Source organism: Prenolepis imparis, unplaced genomic scaffold (genome assembly GCF_030444845.1).
Source record: "Prenolepis imparis isolate NDT839.2.m4 unplaced genomic scaffold, iyPreImpa1.0 SCAF_3, whole genome shotgun sequence".
Taxonomy (NCBI): domain Eukaryota; kingdom Metazoa; phylum Arthropoda; class Insecta; order Hymenoptera; family Formicidae; genus Prenolepis; species Prenolepis imparis.
Genome location: NW_028141161.1, coordinates 381,593 through 409,039, shown reverse-complemented (window position 1 = coordinate 409,039; position 27,447 = coordinate 381,593). Strand labels below are relative to the sequence as shown.

At 40.3% G+C, this 27,447-nt stretch overlaps 2 protein-coding genes and 1 pseudogene across 2 annotated transcripts; 2 read left to right on the top strand and 1 right to left on the bottom strand.

Moving 5' to 3' along the window:
- Positions 1 to 7,529: 7,529 nt before the first annotated feature.
- Positions 7,530 to 8,621, top strand: LOC145933768 (zinc finger protein 862-like). Its single transcript, XM_083033758.1, has one exon. The coding sequence runs from the start codon at positions 7,530 to 7,532 to the stop codon at positions 8,619 to 8,621; it is 1,092 nt and encodes a 363-aa protein (XP_082889884.1).
- Positions 8,622 to 9,685: 1,064 nt separating this feature from the next.
- LOC145933765 (uncharacterized) lies at positions 9,686 to 13,512 on the bottom strand. The gene is made up of 6 exons (XM_083033754.1): positions 13,407 to 13,512; positions 12,995 to 13,279; positions 12,444 to 12,948; positions 11,101 to 12,360; positions 10,376 to 11,043; positions 9,686 to 9,870 (listed from the first exon to the last, which is right to left on the bottom strand). The coding sequence occupies exons 1-6, from the start codon at positions 13,510 to 13,512 to the stop codon at positions 9,686 to 9,688; spliced, it is 3,009 nt and encodes a 1,002-aa protein (XP_082889880.1).
- A 3,664-nt stretch (positions 13,513 to 17,176) lies between these two features.
- LOC145933764 (uncharacterized) lies at positions 17,177 to 23,747 on the top strand (annotated as a pseudogene).
- The last annotated feature ends 3,700 nt before the right edge of the window (positions 23,748 to 27,447 follow it).

Genomic DNA, 27,447 nt, shown 5'->3' with positions numbered 1-27,447 from the left:
TGCGCCTTAAGGGCAAGGACCGTGGCAGCGGCGCACATTTCGGCCGCCGCTTCCTTGGCCCTCTTGGTATATGTACCTTTCATTTTGTCGGAGGAGACGGCGATTTTATAAATTTCCGTCGTCCTCTCCGACACCGTCGCCTCAAGGTTGGCGATCGAGGAGTGTTCCAGCTCCTCCTCTCTCTCTCCCTGATCATCTCCAAAAAGTCCTCATATGACTTTGTTTGGGAGGGCTTGATCAGGGGTCAAGAATTTCCTGTTCCCTCCTATTCTCCCTTTCCTCGGCTTCCGCTACCTCTCTCGCCAGCTTTCTCCTGTAGTTGCCGGTCGTTTCTTTCCTTCCCCTTCCTCTCTTTTCGGGGAGGGATGGCAGGGTTGCTTCAGCTCCTTCCTCCTCTTCCTTATTTCCCCGAGCTTCCTCCTGTGGTTCCTCAGGCAGGGCGGGGGCAGCGACCTCCATTTCCTTGTCACTTCCGACGTTGTCGGTCTCCTCCGCGTCCTCCATTCCTCTCTTCTTCGCAAGGTCCCTTTCCCTGGCGCTCTTTCTCTCCACCTTCTTAGCTCGGTGGAGGCTCCCCGTCGCGCTCGAGTAGCTGTTCTCGCTAGCTGCTTTCTCCGAGCCGACAGAGAACACGCTATTCTTTGAGTCGAATCTCTCCAGTCTTACGACTGGTTGGCCGACTCCTTCCAGCAGGAAGCGCTCGCTCGCCTCTTTTCCCGCGTCATTGTTGCGGGAACTTCTCGCCGTTTCTGCCCTTGTGACAGATGCGGCTCGCTGACGCGTTTGCACGCCAGCCACTCCATCCATATCGGTGTTTTGTGGGTTTGTGTTTGTGAAATTCATTTTGTTTTAATCCCACGATCCCCACGGAGCTCTGTCAGCCAGCGTATCTCCCACCGACCGGCATCGCCCCCCGGTCGGGCCTCGGGTCCTCCCGGGGTGCTGACATATGTCGTGGGGCGGGGGGGGAATACGCGCACTCCCGCCACTGGACTCCAAGCCCTCTACTCTCCATTCGGATTTCAGGGGTCCCTTACTTCCGACAATAGGGGCACTCCGTGGGGCGGCGCCACCCGGGGGGTCCCACAGACGGTTGGGGCTGGGTCGCCGCTCCCCGGCCCAGCCTTGCCCGCTGTGGCGACCAGCACACCCCTGGCTGGGGGATCAAGGCCAACGCGGGGGCAACTCCTCCACCGGCCGGTCGGTTCGGAAAGAGTAACGGTCCCGACCGACCGGTGGCATCTCTCTCGTCGCCGGGCCCCGCCTCGGAATACGTCCGAGCGGCCCCGGCGACCGACCGGAGATGTAGGGTCTCCGGAGTCCAAGGACTCCCTTGGCCCGAATGTTCCGGTTGTTAAACTCCGCCCTCCTGATCCTGCCCCGGATTATGTCCGGACGGCTCATGGAGGGCACGGACGGTGAGTCCGGAGGCTTCCGGATGCCCAGATATCTCTGGGCATATGCCTCGCCGTCCGTCTTCCCACTGGGATGGGGCGCTAGTGGGTGAGACCACGTCTCCCCCACCACTCGCCCCGCCAGATGGGAACATCCCCTTGTGGGACGCCGCTTCGCCCGCCATGCCAGGCCGCGAGCGACGGGAGACTACGCGCCGCCCCAGCCCCAGACACGTGAGCGACCGGCACCCACATTCCCCCCGTATTACCGCCGAAGCGATAATACTGACAGAAGGACTGGCACAGCAGCGCCGTGCAATGCCCTTCTGCTAAACCGCCCTCTCACGGAGCTAGGAAACTGGCGGAGCACCGCCGTGCATAAGTTCCCCCCTTTCGGTGCCGTGCCACCGGGCGTTTGAATTCCGGGTCGCCATCCCTTACCACCTACGGTCCATCTCCTCTGAACAAACGAGGAGAGGCCTCCTTTCGAGGAAGTGGTCCCCGTCCCCCCAAATAGGGAGGAGCCACCCCCGGCGCGGGTGGTCTTTCATGTACAGCCGAAGCCGTACGGGTCACTGTTAGCACTCCAATGCAGACTATCCTCTGCATTAGGGTGAGCCCTCTCACCACGACAAGGTCGTGACCCTCGAGAGGGAAATGGTGTTGCCTTACATAATGCCAATCATCGAGCATATACTCAACTATTCTCTCATGTATGGAGTGGTACCTGCGGTTTGGAAGTCGGCAGTCATAACGCCCATTCCCAAGATTGGCCATCCGACTTTGGTGCAGCACTACAGGCCTATTTCCATCCTACCGTTTCTCTCGAAGGTTTTGGAGAGAGTAGTTTTTGATCAGTTAACGGATTATCTGAGAGGAAATGATCTCTTAGATCCATGCCAGTTTGCTTATAGACGGAATTCCTCCACTCAAACCTGTATTATAAGGATGCTTGATGATATTCGCCTAGCTGCCGATCGAAGAAGAGTCACCATCTCTATCTTCTTCGACTTTTCCAAGGCTTTTGATAGAGTCCAACATGGAGTCCTTCTTAAAAAGCTAAAAGCATTAGGTCTCTCTTGCATCCCTCTGGATTGGGTTGCTTCTTACTTGAGTGACAGAACGCAAGCAGTGAGAGACGGGTTTGACGGCACTATCTCATCTCCGGTACACCTGACTGCAGGAGTTCCTCAGGGTTCCGTGCTTGGACCGCTCTTATTCACCCTATACGTGGCAGATATCAGCAAGGTCTTACAACATTGCAAGCACAACTTCTACGCGGACGACCTGCAAATCTATTACCATTGTGAGCCAGCTGATCTACCTAACGGACTTCTGAAGGTGAACAATGATATCGGTTCCATTGTTCAATGGGCCACTAACTATGGACTCACGCTCAACTCGACTAAGACACAAGCTATCATCTTTGGTACGGCCAGATACGTACATTCAATCGAATATGACTCACTGCCTGCGTTCAGCATCAATGAACAGGCTATCAAACTCTCATCCAGCATCAGGTATCTCGGAGTAACTATCACCAACACATTGTCATGGAATCTTCATGTTCAAAATGTCGTCAAAAGAGTACGTACGAAATTATATCAGCTTAATTTGTCTAAACACCTGTTACCTACTGAGCTCAGATTGCACCTAATCATCTCACTGGTTCTTCCGCATCTGGACTACTGCTGTGCGGCGCTAACTGACATAACGGATCAGCAGAACATGCAGCTTTATAGAGCAATGAATGCCTGCATTAGATTCGTGTCTAACGCAAGATGGGATGAGCATATAACATCGCATTATAGAGAACTTCGCCAGCTCAAGAGTGAAGCCAGAAGAAAGTACTTGGATCCAGGACTCATTGGATGCCAGCTCTTCAATATAATATGCACACAGGAGCCACGTGTCATATATAACGAACTGGCCTTTAAATCTGCAACAGCACTGAGAATCACGCGAGCTTCAGGGGACTTACTCACCCTGCCCTTGTGCAGAACTGAAATCTACAAACACTCTTTTAGATCCAGCGCATCCAGGCTATGGAACGACTTGCCGTCTGAAATACGGGGGGCACGAACTATAAATGACTTCAAAAGCAAACTCTATGAACACTTGTTCAGTACGACTTTTTTGTAACTTTTGCTTCCGCCTCACCTCGTCTTGAAGTATACTATAATTATATTCTCACTATATTCACCATTTCATCTTTCATCCTTCATCTCTCAAATGCACACTTCACCCAAATTTTTATTTTTTTTATTGTATTTATCTTTCCATTATAATATACTATTATACTATTTCACTACATATAAATATACTATTTCACTACACACAGAGATACATATGCGAGGTTGCGAGACGTACACGCCACACATTTATTCATTGTCTCATTCGTCTATATATTGGAGTATCTGTGAGAGCGAATCATGTGACGCGACACATGGTGTATGAAATCTTTTATACTACTTTGCTTGTAATCTGTTTTTCGTGCGCTTGAGGGGACGTAGTCCCAGAGCGCTCTCAATAAATATAAGCTTTCTCTCTCTCTCTCTCTCTCTCTCTCTCTCTCTCTCTCTCTCTCTCTCTCTCTCTCTCTCTCTCTCTCTCTCTCTCTCTCTCTCTCTCTCTCTAAATGTTATAAATAAATATAATTATAATATACTTTTATTTCAGCAAGAAGTGAGGGATACATCCCGAGACGGAAGACGACGGTGACGGCCCCGCTACCAGCGGACACGAGGAAGGCGACGGCGCCGTCATCAGCGGACACGAGGAAATCGACGGCGCCGTCACCAGCGGACATGAAGAAGGCGACGGCGCCGCTACCAGCGGACACGAGGATGGCGACGGCGCCGCTACCAGCGGACACGAGGATGGTGACGGCGCCGTTACCAGCGGACACGAGGATGGTGACGGCGCCGCTACCAGCGGACACGAGGATGGCGACGGCGCCGTTACCAGCGGACACGAGGATGGCGACGGCGCCGCTACCAGCGGACACGAGGATGGCGACGGCGCCGCTACCAGCGGACACGAGGATGGCGACGGCGCTGCTACCAGCGGACACGAGGATGGCGACGGCGCCGCTACCAGCGGACACGAGAATGGCGACGGCGCCGCTACCAGCGGACACGAGGATGGCGACGGCGCCGTTACCAGCGGACACGAGGATGGCGACGGCGCCGCTACCAGCGGACACGTCAGCGCAAAATGTAAAGAAGGTTAGTTTACTCAATTAATTATTTAATTTTTCCCATAATACATATTTCTTCTTTCAATACAAATATATAAAATAAAGGCTCAGACAAAGATAATGTAAAGGATAGATCAAGTATTCAGATCATTTATACGTTTTGATCCTGATATCGGATCAACGTCAACAAGTACCAGGACAGAAATGTACATGATCTGAATACTTGATATGTCTTTTACATTATCTTTGTCAGAGCCTTAATTTTTTTATATATTTGTATAAAAACAAAATATACATTATTGGAAAAATTGCTTCTGTTTTCTCATTTGTGTACGTTTCGGTCCTGGTATTTTATTGAATATAACAAACACGCACGCAATTGACATAATGTATCAGTGTATATATATATATATATAAAATATATGTACATTCTGATACATTGTGTCAATTGCGTGCGTGTGTTTGTTACAATAAAATACCAGGACCGAAACGTACACAAATAGACCAAAATATATATAAATATTAAAATATTACTCTTTTCTTGCAGCGGATTAATAATGCTGTACGCAAGGCAGTGAGTAAGGAACGAGCGCGGCAGCGGAGATACGTCGAGCGGCGCCGTACGTATATTTCGCCCGCTGCACCGGGATACGTACACGCACCTTCAGCAGCAGCGTATATACCCGCACCGCTGGTAGCACCAGGATATGTGCCCGCACCGCTGGTAGCACCAGGATACGTGCCCGCACCGCCGGTAGCACCAGGATACGTGCCCGCACCGCCGGCAGCACCAGGATACGTGCCCGCACCGCCGGCAGCACCAGGATACGTGCCCGCACCGCTGGCAGCACCAGGATACGTGCCTGCTCCGGCGGCAGCACCAGGATACGTGCCTGCTCCGCCGGCAGCACCAGGATACATGCCCGCTCCGGCGGTAGCACCAGGATACGTGCCCGCTCCGCCAGGATTTCTACATTATTTCTAAATCTTGTACAAATCTTGTACAAGGCATTCTTATAAGAATGTAAGAGGGTAATCGTCATCGCTATAATTGATTCGAAAAAAAGGAGAAAAAATGTTGAATTATATGCGATTATATTTTCTACATATTTCTTTTACTTTTTATATACAACTATATAAAAGTTAAAAGAAATATATAAAAATATAATCGCATGTAATTCAACATTTTTTACCCTATTTTTCGAGTCAATCATAGCGATGACGATTACCCTCTTACATTCTTATTACAAGAGTGCCTTGTACAAGATTTTAGAAAGCGCTTAAAAAAAATAAAAAAAATAAATCTCTAAAAAAAAAATAATGTGAACGCATAGACATTTTATAATAAAAATGTATGTATTTATAATAAAATTGATTAAAAAATAATTCTATCTCTCTCTGATACATGCTCACATTATAAATAATAAATATCAAGTTTACAAATATCTCTCTCTCTCTCTCTCTCTCGCTCTCTCTCTCTCTCTCTCTCTCTGTTTCTCTCTCTTTCTCTCTCTCTTTCTGTCTGTCTCTCTCTCTCAAAATGTTCGTTCAAAATAAGCGAGTGATTTTCGAGAGAGAGATTGTGCGTGCGTGTGTGTGCGTGCATGCGTGCGTGCGTGCGTGCGTGGATAGTGCGTGTGTGTGTGCGAGCGTGCGTGTGTGTGCGAGCGTGCGTGTGTGTGTGCGAGCGTGCGTGTTGCGTGCGTGCGTGAGAAAGAGAAAGAAGACACGCAGCAGTAATATTAATGTGTGTGTGATGTATACATGTATATTACCCTATACATGTATATAACTCTGCATGAAAGAGACGAAGATAATATGGTTGTCTATCCTTGTCAACTACACCGATTACAGCTCTCTCTATCGCGATATCACGCAACTAATTTTTTGCTCTGTTTTATTCCTCAGCCTCATCTCGCACACACACATATAAATGAAATATTTCTATTTCGAAATCTTTTTTATTAGACTTCTAAACTCATTTCTGCAAGTTCACTGATACTCCTTCATGCAATCCTTAGGACGAAGTTCTCTTATTTCGAATGTACAAATTGTAAAACTTTTATATTAAGTAAGTATTGTTGTGAGCTGTCACGAGAAGCTAATAAAAAAACTTGAATTTTCTAATTTTTTGTCATTTTACATTAAATTCGGATCACTTCGCCCTAGATTATTATATTCACTTTAATCCTGGAAAAGCTTTTTTTATTCTATTAAACCAATAAAAAGTTCTCGATATAGAAAAATATAACCGTTTTGGTCGGTAAGACAGACGCTTTAGGATCCCCTTAAGGCTTAAATCATCTATTGTAGACCCAGCCTAAGACATCTTTAAAAAGTCTTATGATATGATATCCAAAAGACATCTTTAAGATGTTTTTAAGATGTCTTATGCTCCGATTTTGGACATGTTTCAATTTTGGTGCTATCTGGGATGGTCTTAAATATAAGAACCGACTACGAATACCGGCCATGGCTGCTTTCGCGACAGAATCAAAATGATCCAGATTAAAATGATCCTGCGCTGTGATTGGTCAAATCTGAAATTTTATTGAATGAATCAGCGCAGGGTTATTTTAATCTAGATCATTTTGATTCTGTCGCGAAAGCAGCCCATATAAATATAAAAAATATTGTTACATCAAAGCTTTATATTATTTTATAACACAAAATTTAATGGAAAAACAGGTAGCGGGCAATGATACGAAGGCTCACTGCAAATTTTGCAAATGCGACTTAGCGGCAAAATACGTGGATTTAATCAATCACAGCAAAACAAAAAAACACACCCAAGCTGCAGAGCCATTCTCTTTACAACGGCAACAAAAATTATCTTTTCGCGAACAATCGTTGAGAGCTCGTCAGCTGCCGAAGGATCGATAGCACTTTTTCTCTGCGCGCATAGCGCAATCGCTTCGTGCGATCATTTAGGTGAAATGTGCCAGCATAATTTTAACGATAGTGAGGCAGCAAAAAACATAAAAATATATAGAACAAAATGCAGTGAGATAATAAAAAATGTACTCAGCCCTCACTTCAATAACGAGTTGCTCAGCGATATTGGGAACGAAAAATACAGTCTATTATTGGATGAATCAAACGACGTGTCCGTGAACAAACTGTTGGGTATCATTATAATATACTACAGCTATAAACGAGGAAAAACGATTGCGAGCTTTCTAGCACTGACCAAACTGGAAACATGTAATGCCGAGGGTATCGTCAACGCTTTAAAGAAAACTTTAGAGGAGATGAGATTGAATTTACAAAACTTGTGGACTATTGGAACTGACAATGCTTCGGTTATGATCGGGATAAATAACGGCGTTTATGCAAAATTGAAAGCGGAAATTCCGTCGCTGATTTTGATCAAATGTCTTTGCCACTCGTTGCAGCTCGCCGTGTCACATGCCATGACCGAGACTCTTCCGCGAAATCTCGAGTTTTTAATTCACGAGACCTATAATTGGTTTGCAAAGTCCGCTATGCGTCAAATAAAATACACTCAGCTTTACGAGACGATTAACTGTGGTGAACGCCCTTTGCAAATATTACAAATTTCCAACACGAGACGGCTATCTGTAGAAGCGGCTGTAGATAGAACGTTGCACCAGTGGCTCGAGTTAAAAACTCATTTCAATATGACGAGACTTTCGGAGAAATGCTACTCTGCGGAGATTCTATACAACATGTGCGACGAAACAAACATGTTGTCCTTGCTATTTCTAAAGCCAATTTTGTCTGAAATACAAGTCGTGAACAAGGCATTTCAAAGCGAGAAAAACCATCACATGAAACTTTTAAATGATCTCAATATCGTCGTGCAAGGAATTTCGAAAAAACTCGTGTTGCCATCATGTAAAGTAGACCCTCTGCTGAGTTCCATCGAAGATTATCTCGATCCTAAGCCGTACTTGGGACATTCATTCGAAAAAAAATTGAGCAGCTCAGGAAGGACGGACAGATTAACGCTAACGACGAGCAAAGGATCCGTGAACGATGCAAATCATTCTTACTCAGCCTTTTAAAGCAGCTCAAACAACGATTGCCCGAGAATGTAGTTATCCTTAAAAAAATATCGCTGCTATCAGTGGATAATGTATTGAAAGCGGTTAAAGAATCAATACAACCATTACTCAAATACGTTGACTCAAGAAATATCGATATCATCGCAACTTTCAAAAATCAATTTGATTGATTGGACAAACAAAACCGATACCATTGCATTTTGAGATGAGGTGAATAAATACAGAGACGCATCCGGAAGTAACCCGTTCGCCGAATTAGCCACTTTTGCTTTGTCAATGCTCATTCTACCGTATTCGAACGCACAAGTTGAGCGTATTTTTAACCAATTAAATCTCGTAAAAAATAAAACACGGAATAAGATGTCGGTCGAAATGACGAATGCAATTTTAACGATTCGTTTTGGTTTAAAAAGAGATAATAAATGCTGCCACAACTATGTCCTGCCGCCAGAGGTTGTCCGTAAAATTGGTTCCAAAGAAACCTACATAAAAAAAGCGGTCCAGTCGTGCTCGCAAGCAACTGAGAATGACGATGATATCGATTTTTGTTTTGATGAACATAATTAATTAGAGTTTTGATTTAGTTTAAAACTTTGTTTATAAGATAATTTTGATTAATTTAGTTTGAGTTTATTTAGTTCGTTATAAACAATGTTTATAGTTTATTTTTCCAGAGATTATAATGTTGAGTTTCTTTATTTTATCAGAAATGTGATATAACTAATTATATAATAAAATAAATAATTTCAAGTTTATTTGAGTATGGATTGCTTGAATTAAGATTATAATTTCTCTGCGAGAGATTAAGCCAAAGAATTTTTACCTTTAAAATATCGAATTACATAAATTATCAAATTTTCTGCTAAAAACACCGAATTATCTTAAAATCACCAAATTTCCAACTAAAATTATTTTGAAATCACTAAATTTCCCGCTAATCACTAGACCGATAAATGTTGCCACTAAAAATCTTCCAAAACCACCAAATGTAGCGGGAAAACCACTAAGTTGGCAACACTGGTTGAAACCGGCGTCGGAGCCGATGTTGAAGCCGGCATCGGAGCCTACGTCGTAGCTGGCGTCGGGGCCAGCGTCCGAACCGGTGTCTGAGCCGTGGTAGTCGGCACTAGCTTCGGTGTCGGAGCCGTCGGAATGGATGCTGGCTTCGGCTTCGCCGTCAACGTCAGCAACGGCATTTCCATTGCCGCCCTTTGTCGGCCCTTGACAGGCAAACTGCCTTCGCTACGTGCTATAACAAGACGTATATTATAATATATCTATAACATATATTATATATATCTTTTTTTAGAGAGAGAGAGAGAGAGAGAGAGAGAGAGAGAGAGAGAGAGAGAGAGAGAGAGAGAGAGAAGCATCATTTATTGAGCGCTCTGGGACAAGTCCCCTCAAGCGCATAATATAGGCTTACACAAGTAAATAACAACAATATAGAGTAGTTCAAAACTAACAAAAACTGTACATATATATATATAATAATGCAATAATTCGTTTAAAGAATAGAAGTAGATTATGAGCAAACTAAGACCAAAATGTCGATTACGACAGGTTTTGACCCGCAGGAATTCCTAATAGGTATTCGTTAAGCTCATGTTTAAATTTGCCGCTAGTTACAAGAACCCGTAGCCGATTTGGGAGGTTGTTCCATAGCCTGGCCGCACTCAGTCTGAAGGAACGTTTGTAGAATTCAGTTCGACTGTGGGGTACCAAGAGCAGGTCGGCTGTCATTGTAGCTCTACTTGTGGTCGCAGGTCTGCATTTGAGTTGCTCGTAAATGAGTTTTGGTTGTTGGTGTCTCAGGATACTAAATAGCAGGCATAGCACCTGATAGTCCCTTCTGCTTCCGATCTTGAGCCAACGGAGTCTAGCATAATAGGATGTGATGCTGACATCCGCACGAATACGGAAAATAAATCTGATGCAGGCATTTACCGCGCGATATACCTTAAGATCGAGTTCTGCAGTGATGTTTGTGAGGGCCGCGTTGCAATAATCAATGTGCGGGAAGACTAGTGATTCGACAAGTCTAGTTTTTAGAGCCTCAGGTAATAAGTGCGAACACAGCTTAAGTCTGTATAACGTAGAGCGGACCTTGCCTACTGTATTGATGACCTGACGATCCCAGGACAAATTATTCGAGATCCACACACCCAGATATTTGATGTGAGTTGAATACTCTATTGTTGCATCAGCAACCGTGATGCGCGGAGTTGCAGCAAGGTCTATCGCATTGATGTATCTCGAAGTTCCCATTATAATAGACTGTGTTTTGCCAGCATTCAGAAGCAGCTTATTAGAGACCGCCCACTCGAGAATGGCATCGACATCTTCATTAACTCTTCGTATTCCTGTCTCCAGGTCCGCAGGTTTGCAATGGTAATAAATTTGCACGTCGTCGGCATAGATGCTGTAGTGACATTATCTCAAGACTCCCCCAAAATCAGTCAGGTATAATGAGAACAACAATGGACCCAGCACTGAGCCCTGAGGAACGCCCATTAGTGTAGTCATCCTTGAAGACATTCGCCCACTTCCATTTTCTCGTACCACCTGGGATCTCCCAGTAAGATATGTGTAGATCCAGGTTAGCACGCCCTGTGAGAAATTAAAACCTCTCAGCTTGTTGATAAGAGTGAGGTGTTGTACACGATCAAAGGCCTTTGAGAGATCGAAAAAGACCGAGATAGTGACCATTCTATTATCGGCGGCCTGCCTAGCTTCATCCAGCATCCTGATGAGGCACGTCTGCGTTGAATGGTGCTCACGGTAGGCGAACTGGCAAGGATTTAAAAGATTTAAAAGATCTCGATCCGTAAGATATTGACACAGTTGCTCGTGGGCGACTTTCTCCAGCGCTTTAGACAAGGCTGGTAGAATCGAGATCGGTCTATAGTGCTGCACCTCCTTTGGGTTTTTGATCTTGGAAATCGGACAGACGATGGCTGTCTTCCACGATTCCGGGAAGATTCCGTGCATGAGCGAAAAGTTAAATAGATGCTCCAAAACAGGCATGATGCATGGCAGCGCAGTCTTGATAAGAGCTGGTGACACTCCGTCATTGCCTGTAGCGTTTGACCCTGCTTTATGTAGGGCCCTCCGAATGGCCAACGCTGAAACATGACCCCAGTATAGTTTGCTGTCATCAAAGTCACTCACCTGGATGTCGTGTAGCTCACAATCAGATGCACTCTCATCCGAAAAGTCGTCGTCAGCAGGACCATCAGGCATGGTAGTGAAAAACATATTGAGTTCATCTATGTTGCAAGCTAGTTTCTGAGTGTTGGCTTTGGATTTGACAAGTCCGAGGTGTCTAAGCTTGCTCCAGACAGTCGCAGCATCTCTCTCATTACTAAAAATCTCCAGGTGGTAAGCATTTTTAGCCGATCGTATCAGGCTCTGAGCTGCATTGCGCTTTGTTTTGTAAGTGTTGTAATGCGTGTCGTTTCTACTTCTTCTCCAAACTCTTCTAGCAAGATCTCTAGCCCTCATGGCATTCCTTATCTCACTGGTAACCCACGGTGCAGATAGATGTTGATAACGAATTTTCTTCTGTGGTGCATGCCTGTCATAGTATTGCAGCAGTTGAGAGTTAAAGATCTCGATTTTTTCATTGATGTTATTAGAGGCAAGGAGATCGGACCAATCCACGTTCAAGATGTCCTGGCGAAAGAGTTCTTCGTTGAAGTACCTGAAGTCCCTGCAGGTCACTAATCTGCTGACGCGTCTTTGTAATTTGATGTTGTAGGTGATGTGTATGAGATCGTGAGCCGACAAGAAAGAGACGTCCCTCTGACCGTAGCTCTTTACCTTTCCGAATCATCCACAATACAGAGGTCGATTAATGTACTGGAGTGCTGCAAATTATGGGTGGGCTGGTAAGGTACCAGAAATAGACTGGACGAGGAGACGAAGGAGTTGATTTGCTGGCTATCATAAGTATTCACGTTCATGTCAGCATTAAAGTCACCCATTATTACAGCGTGCATATAGTTGGCCTGAAGTTCCATAAAGAGGTCGAAGAAATCCTGAAGACGACCAACATTCGGCGGCCGGTATATAGTAGCCAAGAGTATGCGAGCGGAGCCCTGCAGACCCCCCTCAATGATGATGTATTCCGGTTCACTCTCACCTGAGCTTTCTGAATGCCTTAGAACAGTGGCATCTAGAGTGTCTATTATGTAAAGACCTACACCATCCCCAACTCTACCCTGTCTGTCGCATTTGAACAACGTGTAACCCGGCAGATGAGCCATTTGATCGTGCACACTGGATCTCAGCCACGTCTCCGACATGCAAGTGATAGCTAGAATTACTAAAAAAGTCACAAAACTCATCAAAATGTGCCAGTAGAGACTGACAGTTGACGTGACATATTCTTAGATCCTCCGCTGTGATGTCAGAATTAGCCATAGTTGGTGTTGGCAATCTTGTCCTTGATTTTCTTGCCAAGAATTGGACATTTGGTTGCGTCCAGTGCTGAATGCGCAATATCTGATGTGGCTGCACCGTTCTGCCCTCGACAATTACAACATTTTGGTGGCTGTTCTTTTTTCTCACAATCTTTGGACTCATGTGGCTCAGAGCAGTGGCCGCACGAAGGCGTAGCTTTGCAGTCCCTCGCAAGATGTCCAAAGGCAAGACATCTAAAACATTGTAGTACTCGAACATGATCAGCGAAGTTACATGCCGAGAAATGTAAAATGATACGGCCGCGATTAAAAAGAGTTCTGCGAACCGCCGGCGAGACCTCTATCACACAACTGGTCGTACTCCTATTTTGCTTCAAAGGATAGATGTAAATAACCTTGATGTCATCTTTGTGGAAGCCATTTAAATTTTGTGCCATAAGATCTCTCTTTATGTTCTCAGGGCCCATGTCAGCAGGTATTCCATGAATTATTAACCTTGGTAATGATTTAATGTCTTCACTAATCTTTAGTCCTGTTTCCGCTAGCCTTGCACATGCTTAAATTTTGTCGATGTCAGGTGCTCGAGCAGTTACTTTAACGCCGTTATTGCGAGCAAATGTGATTTTCTCAACTCGTAAATCGCATTCTGCAGGCTTTAATGCCTTATACAGAGCATCTCTAGTCTGAGTAGATGAAGTGAACTTAGTTACATTTTCCTCATTCAGCATCACTAGAAAGCTAGTAGTCTTATAATTAGTTAGCTCTACCGTTGGACCGCGAGGAACACAGACTGTTGATTCTGCAGAACAGATGGTTTCAGCGTAAGAGCGCCTTTTATTTGAGACAAAGTTCGCATCATTAGGACTTGAAATAATATTGCGGTCCGTAAGATCAGTCAGTACATCCTCGACGACTCTTTTCAAATTTTTTGCATCAGTATGTAGTTTAGAAACTCTGTCACTAAGCAGGTTAACCAGGGTGACAGCAACCTCCCAGAAGGCATCTCTGCACGCTCGAAAGGCAGATTCAATTGTTGTTTTCCTTTCCATCGATTCTCTGCTCACAGACAAGATTTTAAAGATCTCGTCGCAGTGCCTATTGACCATGCCATTGAGTGCGTTGATCCTGTCCGTGTTAGTAGCACTCATTGGCGTATTGGCTAGTTTGGAACTAGACGGTCGCTTCACCAATCCCCTCTTCGCCACACCGCTGTCGTCGGATCCCCTAGACTCCGCGCCACTGTCGTCTCCCTTTCCGTCCTCACCAGCGGCACGTCTAGTCTTAACACTCCCAATGATACCTGCCCGTGTCTCCATCGCGCATGCGCCCCCTCGAGGGGCCGATGATCGTGACAAGCAAGTTTTGATCCTTCAGCTGAGATCCTTCAAGTTTAGATAATTAGATGAGAGAAAAGTGCAGCTTACATACAGGCAGGCAGAGCAGGCAAGAAGAGTCAAGCAAAAACGGCCCCTGACAAAAAGTTACTGCAAAAGAGAGAGCGCCCCGAAGGGCAAAAGCGGCAGAAATCACCTCAAAACAGCAGAGCACGAAAGAAGCACGTGTATCGATACTCACCCGACACTCAAAGAGAGAGAGAGAGAGAGAGAGAGAGAGAGAGAGAGAGAGAGAGAGAGAGAGAGAGAGAGAGAGAGAGAGAGAGAGAGAGAGAGAGACATATATGTGTGTAAAACAGCTGCATGTAATATAAACTCCGCGAAAAAAAATCGTACGAACTTTGCTTTTTTTTAAAATTTGTAGTAAAAAGTCCACATTTTACGATAGTTATGATAAGATTTGCGAAAAAAATTTATTCCACACCGTGGAATGCGTCAAAGTACGCAATTTTTTAGAGACAAAACATGTCCTTACTTTGAAGCAGTGGCGTACGGGTGTTGAGGATAAATTAAAAATCTGACGAATGGTTTTTAAAGTAGAGACTTCAAGCTTGACAGTGAAAAAAAAAATTTTCAAATACGATAATTTTTAGCGGAGTTATGCTTATTTGAAATTATGCGAAATTTTGACTTAAAATACATATGCGTTAATTTTGTTGACGAGTGTAGTATCGAGAAGCCTTCCAAAATCGGGAATATATAATTCTAAATATCGTTACATTTATTTCTTTTTTTACAGAATGACTTCTAATGCAAATCTCAAAATATTGTATCATACGGATTCTGCATTATTATCAGGTATATCAACAACTCGGTCGATATACCTGATAATAATGCAGAATCCGTATGATACAATATTTTGCTAACGGAAAAAATTTAATTTTGTATATGGAATTTAAAGAAAATCGGTCGGGATTTATGTTACGTAGAAAAAATGCGGAGTTTTGTATAAAAAAATATTATTATATATATTATTTATGAGGCGCATTGCACACCCATATGCGGCCCTCGATTTAAAGTGCATTTGTTTACGGCGCGCGGTGGTCTTTACAATGAGCACGTGTCAACAAATGAATTGCGTGGTATCATGCTTTCAGTTGACCGGATAGCGCGCGCCTAAACGGTACCAACGTGATTCGCGTTGTATCGAATTGTGTCGTGACGAAGTCAACGAAAGCAGATTTATATATTTTAATTTGTAAGTATACGAAATATAATTATATATTATTATTAGAATGTTCAGTGAGTGTAAAAAGTATTGGTACACTAGAAATTCTCAGCAAAAATATTATATATTATAAGGCATAAATATTATTACATATTCGAAGGCACGAAAAGTATTCGTACACCGTTTTACAAAAATAATATTTTGTCAGATATCCTTTGAAATCGATCATTATATAATGATCTATAATCTTCGTCGTATCGAATCAACGAAATTTTTCGTAAAGATATAGGTGAAATGTCTCAAAATTTTAATAAAATCTGCACGATTCGATGCTTACTTTTTCCTCACTGCATTTTCGACAATTACTACACAAATATTCTGTGGGATTTTAAATCCGGTGATTGTGGAGAAGTATGCAATTGTCGGGGTACATTATACAACAGCCAATTTTTAGTATTATAAGCTGTATGCTTCGTTGTCTTATTGAAAAGTGTATTGATCTTCGAGTCCAAAATTTTCCGCACTAGCAATTAGATTATTTTTCAAAAATTTCAATATATGTTTTATACACAGGGAGAATTTTTATTGTGGGACAATATGGTACAGAAAGAATTTTATGAGAAAATTATATTATATTATATTTATATTATATTTTAAATTATATTTAAAATTATATTATATTATATTTTATTTTATCACAATATAAAAATAATATATATCACAATAAAATATAAAATATATTTGATTAATTTTACTATGCAGTTTGGTAAATATTATTTATTGTCCCACGATTACTATGATTTTTAGCGTAAATTCTAAAAGAAAATTATCTCAATGTAATTTATTATATCACCAATAAAATATAATTTTGCAATTTTTCTGGCACTCCAGCGGAAAAACTTGGATTCGAAGATCAATCATTTTTCAACAAGACAACGATTTGAAGTATACAGTTTATAATACTAAAAATTGGCTGTTGTATAATGTATCCCGAAAATTGCATACTCCTCCAAAATTACCGAATTTCCCACAGAATATTTATGCAGTATTCTCCAAAATGCAGTAAGGAAAAGACAAGCATCGAATCGTGCAGATTTTATTAAAATTTGTAGACAAAATTTCACCTATTACGAAAAATCTCGTTCATTCGATACCACGTAGACCATAGACATATAATAATCGACTCCAAAGGATATCCGACAAAATATTAATTTTTTTTATTTTGTTTCTTTATTGCTGTATAACATGTTATAATTTATAAGATTTGTTTTTGAGACATTATAAGAAAGAAAGCGTTTTATATAAACAAGTAATTATTTGTTTATTATTTATTATCACACTGAAATAAATTATTGCTGAAATTTATAGAGTATGAATACTTTTTACACTCACTGCATATATATTACGTATAGATTATTATATTATTATATTAGAACGTATTATAATTATATTATCTGCTATTTTTTTTATTATTTTATTTTTTGCTTTTTATTGACTTATAGCAACAATTATGAAGGAAGACGCAAAGAACAAATATCCTTCCCGCGTCCGACTTTCCCGGAAGAAAGGATGGATAAGAAGGTATGTTTTAAAAAATTCCAAAATTTATATATTTTAAATTTATGAATATTTTTACACTCACTTTATTTCTCAATTTATATTGAATATTTTTAATTTCACAATTCTGATTAAATTTTATTTATAAATCGATTATAAATCGATTTATAAATGTATATAATCTCGAAAAAAACAATTTTTGAAAAATAATAACAGTCTTTTGTTTATTTTTATATGTCACTAAAAATTTACTATGTACTTTTTATTAGTAGTTAGTGCCAGAGGCGATGTAAGTCGTGTGCTGGTTGTAGTAATATTTTATACCAGAAGTAGTTTGCACGTGTACTCTGGTTATTAAAAAAATGCTTTTTCCCAGAGGCGATTTATTCGTGTGCTGGTTGTTTAAAAAAATATTTTATACCAGAAGTAGTTTGCAGGTGTACTCTGGTTATAAATGCTTTATCCCAGAGGCGATCTATTCGTGTGCTGGTTGTTTAAAAAAATATTTTATACCAGAAGTAGTTTGCACGTGTACTCTGGTTAAAAATGCTTTATCCCACAGGCGATCCATTCGTAAGCTGGTTATTAAAAAAATAATCCAGAAACAATTTATTCATGAGCTGGTAAAAAAAATAATCCAGAGGCGATTTATTCGTGAGCTGGTAAAAAATAATTCAGAGGCGTGTACTGATTATTATTTAAAAAACATCCAGTGTACTGGTATTATTTAAAAAACATCCAGAAGCGATCTATTCGTTACTGGTTATATATATAAATATATATATATTTTTTTTCTTTTTACATAAATATTTCATTCTACATGCGGTTCGCATGTCTAATTATTAAAAAATAAGAGACATTTATGTCAAAATATTATATATTTTATTTCATAGAATTTTTTATCAATTATATAAAGATAAACAAAAGACTGTACCTATTTTTCAAAAATTGTACTATTTTCGAGATTAGCAATATTTTACAAAATACTAATTTATTATTTTTTCTTTTTAGGCGACAATTATTGAAGCTGATCCAAGAGACGCATGACTCCAAGAGTAAAGTTATGGGTTCTAACAACAAATCCATCGTTTATCAAAAATCAGTGGAATCACTTCCAGACGCGATGGATTTGTTAAAAGTTAGTACCCAAACAATGCAATGCCTGGAGTCAACTTCAAATACAGGTATGTATAATCAAAATGTCGAACTTTGCGAAGATAACGATGATTTCGTTATCGAAAAAGGCCGCCTGGATATAAATCGTATCCAGGAAAACTTGCCCGAAGGTCGTCGCATTGTCGATCTTTCTTTTCTGTGGACTGAAATCCACAGAACATTTGATAACCATTCGCGAGGAATAGAGTGCCAATTTAAAGATTGGAAACTCGTAAGCACTAATCCCGATGGGTTATTAACACAGTTAAACTTTAAATGCCAAATATGCAATCATACAGATGATATATGGATAGAACCGAGAGAGTCGAAAGATGTATTGGACATAAATACAGCCACTGTAGCTGGAACTATTACGACTGGTATCGGTTATTTTCAGCTGCAAGAGCAATGTGCAGCCATGAATATTCCCTGCATGGCTGAGGATAAATACATTAAAAATAGAGAAAACATAGTCCATGATTTCGAGAAAACCGCTATGGAAAGTATGAAAATGGCGGGTGAGATTGATAAGCAACTCGCTCTCGAAAGAAACGAAATTATTAATGGTATTCCGTACATAACCGTTGTAGCGGATGGTAGTTGGATGAAAAGATCCTATGGTACTGCCTACAATTCACCTTCTGGTGTTGGTGCTATAATTGGTTTCCGCACAGGAAAAATTCTTTTTATTGGCATCCGCAATAAATTTTGCGCGGTCTGTGAAATAGCGGAGCGAAAAGGTATCGAACCTAGAGTTCACTGATGTTACAAGAACTTTGATCGCAATGCAAGCTCCACGAGTATGGAGAGCGATGCCATTGTGGAAGGTTTTAAAAGTAGTCTCGAAATGCATGGACTAATTTACAAAACTGTTGTTGCCGATGGTGACAGTAATGTATATCAATCCATTATAAACAACAGACCATATCACGAACAGATGGTAACGGTGAAAAAAGTAGAATGCACCAATCATCTGCTTCGCAATTTATGTAAAAAATTAAGGTGTGTAGCACAGATTACGCAGCCAAAAAGAATGCGTGGCTTTGTACAGCAGCGAAATATTGTAAGAAACAGAATTTTAAATATACGACAAGAGGGGATAAAGGCAGCTGATCTACGAAGAGAAGAAAAGCTGCCTCAACATCTTGTTACGTCCTGTGGACTCCACGATTCTTTTCTTTCAAAGAATGCAAGGCGATGATTGAAAAATCACAGGCGTGGGAATAAGACTATGATCTGGCAGGCGAAGCAGCTGACCGGAGACGGTTAATCGTAAAAATAAAAATAAAAAAAGGAGAGATACATACCAGATGTAACTCGCGGTGTCTGAAATTCTCGCTTTGACTAGTTGACAACTCGCGCTTGAAAAGCAATAAAAATCTTTCTTTTAAAGGAAAATTTTACTTAAAAAGTAATAAAAACTTTTTAGAAGGAAATCTCCACTTGAAAATCAATAAAAATTTAGAAGAAAACTTCCACTTGAAAACGAATAAAATTTTACCAGACTAACAACGATAACCGAATCCAAACAAATGCCGCCTGACAGATCACCGAGATAATCTCGAGAGGATAATAAAAATATAAACCTCAACAAATTCTCCATTGGTCAAAACCTAGGGCCCTAAACAAAAGCCCTGACCAATCCCGGTAAACTTTTAAAGTCAAGAGACGCCTCCGGGACTGAAAGGGCGTTATTGAAAAATTCCCTATTCGTCAGGAAATATTAACAAACTAACGGGAAGGAGGAGCAAGAAGGTATATATACCCGCGACATCTCTCAGAGAATCTCAATCTTTTTCTCAAACCTACGCACGCGGATCATTCGCGAAAAGTTATACCACCATCCTTCGAGTCCGTAAATTGTTCGAATCTCGAACTCGTGAGCATTCGCAGTGATACATCGTGTGCTCAGTGCTCACCGATTACGACAATTTTCGCGAGTGAACAACCGTGAGTGGAACACCATCCTCACGGAGGAGTCCTTAGCCAGATTCACACCTGGGATAATCAGAATAGTTAACACCTACCTACGCACTCAATAAGTAGTAAGTGACCCTCTTAAATTCCTAATTTTATTTTATTTTATTTTATTTTTTTTATTTTCTTTATTTTAAAAGGAATAACTCTCGGATCTTTCAATTATCTAATTTGAAGCGCAATCATTTACTTCTCTGAAAATTATCTTAGAATCCCATTAACTCTCCTCTTTCTCCCCTTTTCCCAAAATCACTCAGGATTCTTTGTGTTAGCGAAGTAATCCGTGATTTTTCCCCTTTCTCAAAATCATTCAGGATTCTTTGTGTTAGCGAAGTAATCCATGATTTTTTCCCTTTCCCAAAATCACTCAAGATTCTTTGTGTTAGCGAAGTAATCCGTGATTTCTCCCCTTTCCCAAAATCACTCAGGATTCTTTGTGTTAGCGAAGTAATCCGTGATTTTTCCCCTTTCCCAAAATCATTCAGGATTCTTTGCTTTAGTAAAGTAATCCGTGAGTTCTTTTCCCACCTCTCTTCTCTTCAACCTTATTTAATTTAAGGAACAGAGAAATAAATGAGGAAACATTTATATAAAAATATTTTACATTATCCCTTGATCTAAGAATTTCCGAGAAATATTCTTGATAAATCCCCCTTATCAATTATTCCTTATTTCGTTCGTTCCCATAGTGAACGAACTCCGCAAACGACCCTCGCGAGCGGCAGCTAAATCAGCGCGAAACCGTCGAAACTGTCGGTTGAGGCGAGAATTGGCTCGGGCTACTGCGGCACTGCGCGACGATCTCCATCTAACTCGCGAGACACTAGAAAGATGGACTCAGGAGCACACTAGCATATCTAATAAATTTTCGATGATATATAGATATCCATGTTAGATAAAAATAATTGTATTACCAATCGGGACCCTAAAATTTAAATAATAACTCTTTCCCCTTTCTGCCCCGATTGAAGACCTCCGTACTAATGTATCACCCGCGACCCATACACATACACTCACACTTTCATTAGCAACTAAGTCCATCGATTATATTATTATGTATATAATCTCTTTCGTCTCTATATCAGGAATAAATTTATAAATTTCAACACAAATGGTTTTCATTTATTAATAACCCGTTCCCACTCATTCCCGTAAATCAAGATCGCACAAGGTCCCATCCTGCGTAAAAGAGAATAAATTCTCTTGCCGAAAAGGGACCACCGAGCGAACGGCCCTTTAAATAGAGTAAGAGCGACCCTTGCGGTCGTTGACCTATTTGGGCCCAGACGTTCGTTCGGGTCGAACAGACGGATAGTCTGCCGTCGTTCGAAAATAAATTTAGTTACGTCCTTCCTTTCGACTCTTCCTTCCTTGAGTCTGGACGTAACAATCTCAAGGCTACGGAATTACAAATAGACATATTGAATATTCCTAGCCATGTATATGGTGAGTATAGACGATGCAAAGAACGCGGTCTTATGTGTTTAGAAGATCGTGATAAAAATTATGTTCCACGTTTGAAATTGCATGGTCTCTATCGAAAAATAGAGAATGCTGTCGCGTATTTGAGCGCCTATTCTGATAGCTTGTTATTAAATTTAACAAACAATCCTGCAGAATTATTCAATTCAATAATCTGCAAAGAAATAGGCGGTAAATGCATTCATTTTGGTAAACGGGGCTCTTATAATGCTAGAATTGCGGGAGCAGTTGTACAATTTAATACACAAAATGTTATGTCGCAAGTATATGAAAGCATGGGTAAGAGTATTCCTTCCATTATCGAGAATCTGGAAAAGCGACGACAAATAAAAGTTGCAAGAACCAGAGAATCTCGAAAAGAAAGTGGAAGGAAGAAATTCAAACGAGACTCAGGAACAGACCGTCATTATGGTCCGCAATCACAAAAACCAGATGTTGCATCAAAGTTGTTGCAACCCGAGGTGTTTGAACAACTTCGTCAAAATCATTTAAGAAAATTGTTCGAAAACGGAAATAATTGGAAACAAATTGAGCGTGATACTATACGCCAAAGAGAATCGGAATTGTGGCACGTATTGAGAAATGAAATGTTGACAGCTTCTAATTTTGGAACTGTATGTAGAGATCGTCGTATGAGATCAACGACGTCTTGCGCAGCAGTTGTCAAAAGTATCTTATTTCCGGCAGCAATTGACACCGCAGCTATGAAATATGGTCGCGATAACGAGGAAATCGCAAAGAAAGAATTAGCTGCGAAAATAAATAAAGTAATAAAAGCATGTAGATTTTTCATTGATAATGAAAATCCATGGTTGGGTGCATCTCCCGATGGGCTATTGACGAGGATGGTGTGGTAGAAATAAAATGTCCTATGTCAGCAGAGGATTTAACTGCGGAAGAAGCCATACAAACATTGCCTCACTTGAAAAGCATTATTGATAAAAGAAATCCTGAAAAACTGAATCAAAATCACAAATTCTTTTATCAAGTTCAGGGTCAATTAAATATAACACAGCGAGATTATTGCATTTTTGCTATATGGACATCAAAAAGCTTATTAGTAATACGTGTCATGAGAGATAAGACATTTTGGAGAAATCACATGCTACCACTATTAACACGTTTTTATAACGAATGTATGCTTCCAGAAATCTTGGATAGCCGACATAATAGACATATGCCAATTAGAGAACAACAATATATTATAGAAGCAAAAGAAGAAGCATGTAAAAAGAAAAATGCTGTAAATGAAACAATGCAAAATGACATAAAAGTGGAAAGTGTTATCAAAGCGAGCAAACGATTATTGTCGAGCACTACTACCACTATTGTTCCAGAAATGGAGCAAGATGACGACTGCATTATAACTAATTACTCGATTGAAAAACGAGATCTAACTGAGGATGACATGAAAAGACAAAGAAAAATGTTAGATGATGTGATACCCTCTCTCTTATTAGTGAAGAATAATATTTTGCCCATAGATAGTAAATTAAATGATGAATCGTTAGATCTATTTTTATGCATTGTAAGGGAGACTTGTTGCTTTGAAACACAAAGTGTGTTATACTTAGAATACCCGCACATAATTGAAGCTAGTCGCAGCAATAAAAGCTTACAAATTATTGGTGGAAATTGTACAGATCATTGGCGGTGTATTTATTTTGATGGCACTAAACTTCACGTGTACGACAGCCTACCTGGTAGTACGTACGATAAATTGGCTGCTAAAGAGAAAGAATATATTCGCCTTCGTTACCCCAAGATAAATAAATATGATATAATTTTCGAAAAAGTACAAACACAACCGGATTGCACTTCTTGTGGAATTTATGCTGCGGCTTTCGCTACAACTGTAGCCTTGCAAGGAAATCCTTGTAGTGAAAAATATTCCAGTGACGTAAAATGCATGAGACGTCATTTAGTTAGCATTCTAGAAAGCAACAAATTATTGCCTTTCCCGAATTAAATATTTTTCATTTCACCATTATGCTTCAAAAAATAAGCAATGATAAGATAAGAAGATAGAAGTTATCTGTATTTGTCATTGTATAGAATATAGTAACATGTAATTGTTACTCTACCTCGCAAATGCAAATAAAAATCTCGGAGAGACGATGAAAGAATATTGGTTGCGTTCTCACGGAATTGGGCGTTGGAGGGGCCCATTCTATATTACAATCACAATTTTGATTTTGTAATATTGTTTCAGTATTTGAAACAGAAAAGATAAGATAAATAAATTAATCAATTTATATAAATTATAAATACAATTCCCGAACAAGAAATGACCTCGAAAATATCGAACGAAACTTTTTGCACGTGAAATATACATAAAATAAAAAGATTCGTGTTTTTGTATTTGTCTAAAATATTTTTTTGTAGAAGTTATAAACAACATAATTTTCGTGAAAAGTGAAAAAGTTGTCAACTTTAATTTATATCTCTGATTATATTTGTCGTAGAGAAATTTTCAAAAATGCGTTTGGAGACAATCTTTTTTATAAAAATAATTGCAAAAAATTGCTATTTATAATTGTTACAAATAATTAAATGTAATTATTTTTTGAAATAATGCTATTTTATTCTCCACTTTATTCAGAAAATGTACATATTTTTTAATTTTTTTATATTTGTAATAAATAAACCGTTGCGCCGTGACCGTTGCGCCGTGATCACGTTATTGGCTCGACCAGATAGCATGGCGCATCGATTTCTTTGGAAATCTTTTGTAGGAAAAATGTATAATATAAATGACATAATTTTTTAATGTAATCAACATTATACAACATTATATAAATTATATTTTCATCGACGAATATTACATTTTAGAACGCGATATTTCTGATAAAGTAAATCATTACTGTATGATTTGACTGTCACTTTTATTCTTACCCCTTTCTGAATTGCAAGGATTATCAGAAATACTAGAACTAATGTAATATTCACAAAAAATATGATTTGTATAATGTATAATGTTGATTACATTCAACGTTATAAATTATATCATTTATATTGTACATTCTTCCTGTAAAAAATTTCCGAAGAAATCGCACTATGCTTGGTCGAACCAGTGAGTCACGGGGAACATGCGCACGGCGAATATATATAAAAAAAATAGAATATATCGATTCTGCATAAAATAAAAAAATGTACACTTTCTGAATGAAGTGGAAAATGAAATAGCATTACTTCAAAAATTTTTAAAAGATAACAATTTAAATCAACAATTTCTTGCAACTATTTTTATAAAAAAGATTATCTTCTTAGTTAAATGTATTTTTGAAAATACTATGCATGATAAATATCAAAGATATAATTAGTTGAATTAGTTAGAAACAAGTAACTTTGCTTATCATTTTAGATGAAAATTTTGTTGTTTATAACTTTTGCAGAAAAAGTTTTTCGGATAAATAAAAAATACATATAACAATATTTCCTTATAGATTTTGCGTGAAAAAAGTTCAGATCGATAAAAATATGAGGTCAAAAAGGTCGATTTTTGTCTAATTTGACGTGGAATTGCCCATATAAACTACATAAAAAAGTTATTATTGATTCTCGATCAAATCGATTCCAAAAATAAATCTGTACTGCACAAGTTCTTGCATAATAATATCAAGACCATACGTATATATTATATATATATGTTCATATTGTATAATGTATATACTCACACATATAATTATCATATATATATATATATATATATATGTACGAGGGCGGTCCGATAAGTACTTAGCCTACAAAAGAAAAACGAAAATTTTGGAAAAGTGGCGATTTATTTCTCAACATAGTCTCCTTTTAGCTCGATACACTTGACCCAGCGATGCTCCAACTTCTTTAACCCATCTGAAAAATACGTTTTCTCGAAGTCTGCAAAGTAGGCCTCCGTCGCGGCGATGACCTCCTCATTCGACTCAAATTTCTGCCCGGCGTGTGACTTTTTCAAGTTTGGAAACAAAAAAAAGTCGCACGGGGCCAAATCTGGAGAATACGGTGGATGGGGCAGCAGTTCGTAGTGCAATTCGACCAATTTGGCCGTGGCGACGGCGGAGGTGTGAGCCGGTGCGTTGTCATGGTGGAAGAGCACTTTTTTCTTCGCCAAATGGGGCCGTTTTTTCTGCAATTCGGCGTCGAATCGGCCCAATAATTCGGCATAGTAGAGCCCTGTGACCGTTTTGCCCTTCTCCAGGTAGTCGATGTAGATCACACCTTGTGAATCCCAGAAAACTGTGGCCTGTTACGTCCGGGGGTGCAGTTGCGGCGTAAATTTTACGAAATTTAAATCGCGACCTACGAACTCGAACTGCGGGGCGGACTACGTCGTATTTCGGAATTACTCCGGGGATACCCACGACGACAGGTATTTCCTTTATGGTCACGGTTGCGTTTTGGGAGAAAGGGAGCGTTTCGTATAGGTTCGATTACTGACGAATCAGTCCATGTATCCGCGGAATCGTTCGAGTGAATCGTTGACGGAGTGGAAAATAGTGATTACTGTATTACCATCCGAGTCGATACGGTAGGGTTCTTCACCACGGCGGTACAGAAGGTAAGCTCGTTGGCAATGATAACAAGGGTGGTCGATGTCACGTGTTTTCGACAGTCGGTAAAAATTGCAGACTGAGCAAACGACTCCGGTCGGTACGTCGCCGATAACGAGGAGATGCTTAGCGCAAGTTAACCACTCAGATTGCACGCCAATAGGTAAACGCATATGGCAATCCGTACAGAGAGCGGCACTTGTTTCCTTATTAATAAAACCGATTATCCGTTGGCAATACGGGAGGTTATTTAGGGTTTCTTCAATAGTTTCTTCCTCGGAATCATCCTCGGGGAGAAGCAAAGTGGTGGGGATGTCCAAGTGTGACGGTATTATTGGACACATAGGAGTTGATTGTTTAAACTAATGTTAGTTAAAATAAATAATTGCCATGAGGTCGATTTGAATGTTCTAACACGTTCACGAAGTTTCTAGATATTCTGGAAAGATTTAGAATTTTCCAAAGGGTTGACTGTAGGATACCTACTGCAGTTTTATGAGGGCCATAAACTGACCCTTGATAAAAAAAAAAGGTTTCGCACGATTTCTCTTTTTGGGAGATGAGAAAATTTAAGACGCGCAGAGAATATTCTGGAAACCACGTGGTAAGCTAATATTTCTAAAATTGCAAGAGAATTTATTAGTTATTATTGTTAAGTGATTCAAAAATGCGTAGACGTAGCTTCCGAAATAGATTCTTGTATTTCGCGGGTTCCCGGGCAGAAGGGAGGCTCGTGTTGTAAAGAAATATCTTGAGCACCTACCTTATTTAATTTCCAAGGAATGGACAACGACTGGATGGCGATGATCCGGGGTACCCGCGTTGTAGAGGGTGTACAGGATGCCAGACCTTTCTGCAGATACCTTGTACGGCGTGGATCGTTGTCGGGGATGTCGTTCAATGGCACCTTGGAATTCTTGATTTCGATCGCGTGCAATTGCGTAGGCCACTCCCGTAATTTAACGTCCGCGTGATTATTATTATTATTATTATTGCTAAAAGGCACGGAGTCGCCGAACAATCTATCGTATTCCGCGTCGTTATGATAGTCGATTCCAATGAAATTAGAGAGACCACGTGTTGATTCAGTGCGATGTAGTCGTGCTGTTATACGCCGTAGTT